At 35.1% G+C, this 7,524-nt stretch overlaps 1 protein-coding gene across 1 annotated transcript in view; it reads left to right on the top strand.

Moving 5' to 3' along the window:
• The first annotated feature begins 1,467 nt into the window (after window positions 1-1,467).
• Window positions 1,468-7,524, top strand: part of Il1rapl2 (interleukin 1 receptor accessory protein like 2) — a 597,452-nt gene continuing 591,395 nt past the window's right edge. The window contains exon 1 of the mRNA XM_041636671.1: window positions 1,468-1,784. Coding sequence (XP_041492605.1) covers window positions 1,468-1,784 — 317 coding nt within the window. The remainder of the gene's footprint in view (window positions 1,785-7,524) is intronic.

Below are 7,524 nucleotides of genomic sequence, written 5' to 3'. Positions count from 1 at the left end.
CCTATGTGAATAGGCACATTATTTTGCCAACAATCTAAAGCCTATTAGAGCACCTTTCCCTTGAGTGCCCTTGAACCCTAGTTCAATAACCCTTCATATAGAGAAAGTGAAACTTTGAAGTATGATAGTTATTATATTTGAGCATTACATTTAGCTCTAAGCTTCCTGTCAACTGAGGTTAAAGGATTAAACACACCGGGTTACAGAGTTCTCAACATCTGAAAAAGGAAACAGACCAGCTTACAGAATTATAAGCAAAACATCATTTTAGAATGGAAATATTTACACATTTTTATAATATGCTTTATAAAGGATAATCAGGAAATATAAAAGGACACAGAATCATTTGATGGAGTTTTTGAGAAACAATAGGCATTCAGAAGTATAATATCTGTGCTAGTTGTATTGAATAACATACTAAATTATCTTTCGCATCTATTGCTAATGTTTCTGGAAAAGGAGTTTTACTCTATCTGTATTTCTTTAATGTTAGTTTTATCCACTCATAATTATCTGATTAAAGCTGATATTAATATAATAAATCCCCATGAGCAATTAACACCTGAGCAACAAGAGAGGACTAAGGGTATAAAAAGAAAGCAACCTATGTTTAAATATCTGATTTTAATAAGTCATACCATGGAAAATGACATATATACATATATATGCATATATACATATATACCATTTTATGTATATGTCATGTATATATTTCATATAATAGCATGTAATCACTTTAAGTTCCCATTCCAACCTCAGCATTATTTTCTCAACAGCAAGTAAATAACATAGTGACTATTGTCACAATTATAGGTATAGATAGTACAAAGTAGGGGTTAAGAATATATAGAGTCTCCGATCAGAGACTGGTTTCCTACCACTTATTAGCTCTGTGTCCTTGGGTAAGTCTTCTTAATCTCAGTGTTATCATCTGGAAAGTATGCATACAAATGTTAATTCCAGGACTGGGCCTGGTCAGGGCAGGGATCTCTTAGACATACTTGTTTTATAAAATTTCTGCCAAAAAAAAAATCAGTCAGAATTATCTGAAATCTGAAACTGCCATGTCAGCAGCATGCTACAGTCTAGGTTTATATGATCTCATAGAGGAAAACTTTGCCGGTTAATAGGAACGATTTACTTAGCAGGCCAGACGACTGGAGGGAGAACCTGGAGGCCATGGCTGGGAAGCTCTGAGGCTACCATATAGGCATGTGTGACTTGCTAGAGAGCCTTGGGGAGGAGCTTACCTAGCAAATCTCTACCTAAAAGTTGCTGGGGATGATAGGGAAATACCTAAGGACACAGACTTAGTGCAGCAGCTCTGCTTGCTAATGTCTGAGTAAAATGCTAGGGATTCGAATATAGCCTCTGGGAGGATTGGCTAAAGTCGTCTCAATAAAGCTCTGACTCACAGATGTGCCCTGTGCATGATGGCAGCGATTACTTCTCTCGCTGTTATTATGAATGACGTTCCCTGCATCTCATGTCTTGTCTTGTTTTCTTTCAGTGGACGGCTGCATTGACTGGTCAGTGGATCTCAAGACATACATGGCTTTGGCAGGCGAACCTGTCAGAGTGAAATGTGCCCTTTTCTACAGTTATATTCGCACCAACTATAGCATGGCCCAGAGTACTGGGCTCAGGCTCATGTGGTACAAAAACAAAGGCGATCTGGAAGAACCTATCATCTTTTCAGAGGTCAGAATGAGCAAAGAGGAAGACTCCATATGGTTTCACTCAGCTGAGGCACAAGACAGCGGATTCTACACTTGCGTTTTAAGGTAAGTGTCATTTGAAAATATTGGGCAACCATGCGCCTTGCAGTCTTTTGTTTTGGAGTGTTATATTGGAGTGTTTGCTGGTATAACTCATGTTACCTAGCAGCAGCTGAAGACCTCCAGTAAACTCGGTTCCAATGATCTATTGGAACTACATACCAACTTCTTATCAGATTCTCATAACTCAGGACTCCTGCTTACTTACTGCGTGTCTTTCCTTAATTTAGAACATCGCGTGACTCATTTCTTTCCGGCCTTCACCCATCCCTGCTCCCGGGTCTTATAGTAAGAATTATTTCACCACAGAGCCAACTGACTCAGTGATCTTGGTGCCTGGCTCTGAACCTGACCTCCATATATCATTTAGGCCAAGGTCTGGCTGCCCCTCTTGTTGATGGAAATTAGCTTCAAATGCTGCCTAGAGACCTCACAGCAAATGAGCAACTGGTACTATCCATAAAATTTGCAAAATGAACTTCACTCTACTCTGTCTAAATGTTCAGCAGGAAGTGCACTAAACACTTGGTCATCGTGACGTTCTGAGTGCTGTATGCTGATGATTTAACAGATCTAATTCTTGTCAGATATTTACAATGAGAAGCACATTACCTTGTCTTAGGAACTCCACACTATGATCTCCCTGCAGCCCAGCATTAAGACCTGGGGTCTAACATGGCAGACAGAGACTGCATTAGGTATTAAAGTAGAGAGCTGAGATGACCTTTAACTCACCTTTCAATTCTGCCATTTTGAGAATCACTGGTCTTATTCACCGGGGACCTGCACTCTACTATTTGATTTTAACTTCTTGGAAATACAAACCCTTCCTATTTTTGTCTCCTGTGTAAAGCTATGTCACTTCTTCATCAAAAGCTCTCAGAGCTCCCTGGTGAGTCCTCATTGTTCTAAAGGCCAAGAGAACAAAGTAGTGTCTAAATAGAGAAAGCTCCTGAAGCCTTCGAGTCACTTCTGTGCACACGTGCAGGGCAGTACTGAGAGGAACAAATGGAGAGGTTAGTTTCTTTTGAAGGCAAGAAGAATCCCCATGGTCATGGCAGCAGAAACAGTACTGATAGGCAATAGATTCTATTTGTGTAGCTCTTGACAAAACTGAGAAATAGGTATCAGACACTTTTAAAAACTGACATTGTAATTTCCAGAATGTCACTACTCTTTGCCTGATGGCCCCTTATTAATCCTTACCACCACTAAAGCCTGCCAACCAAAAGTACTTTTTTCCCCCAATATGTTATTTGCTTTTGTATTCTGTTTGTATAAATTTAGAGTTTCTTTGCAAACCTCTATCTTACTATCCAAAGGTTCTAGACTGAATTAATGAACTAGTTATTGCTTACTGCCTCTGCCATAATTTGTTCCCGATCGTCCTTCCTTCCTTTCCCTTTAGACTCATACTCTTAGCAAAGTTAACGGTTTATTATATGCATCACATATGTTTCACAGGTCTTAATTACGTAAGTGTATTTAATAGAGCTATTCCTGTTAATGTTTCTTTTTTTAGCAAAATGAGGTCTATACATTAAAATTTTAAAATAAATAGTTCAAAATCCACTGTTTCCTTGTAGGTATATAATGTTAAGTGCTACATACTATTCTATAAGACCACAACTTAATCATTTTTTATTGACGAGAACATACTTCGTAGACATTTGTCCTAATGGAGGGGGCACTATAATTCAAATCTAGTTGTTTTAAAATAAATTCAGATAAACTTTAGATTAAAAGAATGATTACAAATGTATCATGGTATTTATATAATCTTCACCCCCATTACTGTGATATATTTATTACAATCATTGAACTAGTCAAACTATGTAACAATGACACATTACTATAAACTAGAAATCATACTCACTATTTCCTCATTTTTTCTTTCTAGCTCCTTTTTTTTTCTGTTTCAGGATATCATCCAGATATTGCATTCTATTTAGTTTTTATATTTCTTTCTCTCTTTTGTTTAATTTGGCCTTTTGAGATATGATCTCACTATGTAGCTCTGGCTGTCTTGGAACTTACTACTTAAACCAGGCAGGCTTTGAACTCACAACGATCAACCTGCCTCTACATCCTGAGTGCTGGGGTTAAAGGCACATAACCACTATGCCTAGATTGGTTGGCATGTCTTTTAAAGATTTTTTGGCTATGGCAGTCCCTCAGAGTTATCTTGTTTTTTGATAAGTTTGAAAATTTAAAATAAACTCTTTAGAGTGCCCCCATTGAGATTTAGCTAATATTTTCTCATAGTAAACTGGGCTAAAAATTTTTGGAAAGGATGACTACAGACATAAAATACCATCCTCATCATCATTTCAAGGTCACAAATGGTCAACATGGCATGACTATTGGTGATGACTAGCTGTACATGTTAGGCTGACCTTGAACCTGTAGAATTTCTGCCTCAGCCTTGCAAATGCTGGGATTATAGGCATATGCCATCACCGAAGCTTCTTACTGTAACCTTTGGAAGAAAGTCATTATTCACGTTTGTAATTCATGCAAATATTCTATCTTCTTCTTCAAGACAGAATATTTGCATGAATTACAATTTATCTTAGCAGATTTATCTCTCCTCTCCAATTTATCTATTCAGTCAAATGGGTTTTCACCAGTATGGACCCATGGATATTTATATTATGCAACACAATTACATTTTTTCCCTTTGTTGAAATCTCTTACATTTGGAAATGGGAGCTCTTTCAATTGGCTCGTGTGTTCTTTGGATATAAGGCCATCATTGCTGGGTAGTTTTTTTCATTTTTTTTTTACATTATTGAAAGATGCTCCAGACTTATTTTGTATATATACTGCCTTGCACTGAGAATTACCCATTTTTTTTAAAAGCCCAAATTCTTTGTAATAGACTGAACTAGATTAGAGGAATGAAACCAGTTTTTGAAGGCTAGGTATAATTACTACTAGATTGTTGCTACTTCTATCTTTACACCTCAAAATGTATTAGCTTTTCAAAAAAGCAATGTACTTTTGTTTGGGTTTTGCCATATTTGATATTAAAGCCAGGGTCTTCTATTTTCCAGGCAAGTGTTTCACCACAGAGCTACAACCTTTGCTTAAGCATTGTGCTAGTTCATGCACAATTCTCTAGATGCTGAAGAAACGCTAGAAGTCCTAGAGCTTCTTAGTGTCCCCATGTATTTCCCTCAGTGGTCCCCTTTTGATTTCATAGCAGGTTGGCTTTAATTATAACTCTTGTAGATACCATCTGAGTCTGTGATTCTCTTCTTGCAGGTAGATCAATAGCAGAGACTTGGATTTAGACCTAACTGGTGACTTCTTTCAATTTGTGTCCCAGGCCTTAGGGAGCAAAGGTACAGGTAGAACTTTGGAAAAATATTCCTCATATGTCCCTTGACAAGGCTCAACAAAGTTTGGGAGCTATCATTCTACAGTAAGTAATTATAGTCTTATCAACTCAGAGAAGTAGGAATTTATATTCTAAAGCAGTTGTAATCATACACACAAGTACACACACGAAAATACTATAGTAAAATCCATCACTTCATATGTTAATGCAAAATGTAATGAAAAGGAATTAATATTATTGTATATGACATTGGCATAGCTAGCAATGGGTGGAAAATAATAAACCTGTTTTTTTATCTAGTAGTAACCACTCACTTCAAATAGGTTCCAAATGAGGAAATTAGTCCATATAGAGAAATAGAGTAAAATTTCTGGTTACAAAAATGTTCAGTATTCATCCAAAATTCTAAATTTGGTGTTATCTTAAGGTAATCAGTAATGATTTGTCTGTGCTTTATTGACCCCACTGGAAATCATTCAGTAGACTTTGCTGTTCTTAAAAATCAAGCGATGAAACATTTAGTAAAATCCTATACTCATTTGAATCATAGCAAGTTATTTACTGTTTGTGACCTTTCAGTAACTAGTTGCTTATTTTTTAACATCTTTTATTGTTCAATCTCAGAATATAGATGAGCTAGTAATGAAGGAATAGTAGAGGACTTAAGCATATTTTGGCACACAGGGCTAATCCATAATTAATTACGTGTATTTCCATTCTAGGCCTTTCAATTAAGATTTTTAATACTGTAAAAAAAAAGATGAAATCTATTGTATTTGACAAAATCCACCTATCACTCTCACAGATTGTACATAAGAGATGACTTAATCTGTAGATAAAGATGTAGTCTAAAAATTTCAGAGTGAATTCATGCATATTGAAAAGAATGAATGAATATAAATGAATATCTATAGAAATCTTCAAATTTTAAGGTAGCCAAAACCAAATGTAGGTAATCAGTTGGAGGTAGAAACACATCATAATTGTTACTGTGCAATAGATACACAGAATAACGAAGGAACCCATTTGTTAAATGGGACTATAATATGAATATTTTGTTCTTTAAAATCAATGAAATAAATTAGAGTCTCAAGACCTTAATGAATCACAATTGCTTTGCAGATAATGCCTTAGTGAATTTATTCCTCCAGGAAGCATGCCATTTGTTTTGATTCACCAAATGTGATTTAATCAAGTCATATTCAAGTAGTTATTATGATAACAAGTCACACCATCAGAAAAGTTGAAGAGAGTGTAAGTATTTGGAATAAAAAATATGTCAAGTTGTTAGCTCTTGAATATCTGTAATCAGTACAAGACAATTCAGTACATTGTCTTTTTGATTTCTGAGTATGTTTGAAATAGTTCACAATTTAAAAGAAAGAAGTATCAGCATACAGTAAATTTGACTGATTTTGCTCTTAAATTTATTGATCTGTAAAGTGCTATATAATTTATGACTATATTTTTATATTTCAGTCAAGAATATTCAGCGAATATATGTCATAGTATTCACATACAATAGAGATAGGAAAGATATGTTTCATAAAAAGCAATTGCCTTAGTCTATCTCAGACACTAAGAAATAGTTTTTATCACCTTCTACCCTCATTCCTTCCTCTCTGTCATGGTTACCAAGAGATTTTCAAGGACATCGAACATTTCTCATAATTCAATTCCAGCCTAACTATTGATCCTTGAAAAGTTAAGTGTCAACAAGTCAGTTGCCTGGGTAGCAATTTCCAGGAGAGCAGATAGTTTCTTGTTGGAAAAATGAAAGCCTGAATCTTATAGAATTAATTGACCCCCAGAAAAGTTCAAGATTGTACAGCAGGATCTTGAGACAGTAGCAATATCTTATTTGGTCTGTGTGGGATGAAATGAAATGCAATTAGTTATTTTTTACCTACTTTCTGTTACAAATGGGAGCCCTTGCTTTAATTATTTTTGATACTAATCATGTGTAAATGATAACATATCTGACCGACAAAATTATTTTTCAACATTCAAATTTTGATAATGTGTTTATTTACAAAATTATAAATAGCATAAAATAGCAAATATATGGCAATTATACTTTGTTTTCTCCCATTAACAGCAAATTTGATATGCTGTAGCTTAGGAAATATTACCAGACTATTATACATTAGCTGTATAATTCAGAATTGTAACCAAGTTATTGTACAATACTAATGAAATTCAACTCTCTTCAGTTTGTTTATTGAACAGAAGCACATGTTTATTTTTTAGTGAGTTAGCAGGACTTTTGTTTTAGATAAGTTAAGTTAATGGATTGTATTTTGTAACTATGAATGAGAACTGATTAAAAGTAGCCATTAGTAAGTTGATTAATACTGGTGTGTGTAGATACCTTTTTAGTTTCATGCCTTGTGTCATAACACA

The sequence above is a fragment of the Microtus oregoni genome, unplaced genomic scaffold, assembly GCF_018167655.1.
Source record: "Microtus oregoni isolate MIOR12 unplaced genomic scaffold, Mior012 000050F_001, whole genome shotgun sequence".
Taxonomy (NCBI): domain Eukaryota; kingdom Metazoa; phylum Chordata; class Mammalia; order Rodentia; family Cricetidae; genus Microtus; species Microtus oregoni.
The sequence above is the reverse complement of the archived record's forward strand: the minus strand, read 5'-3'. Positions and strand labels throughout refer to the sequence as shown.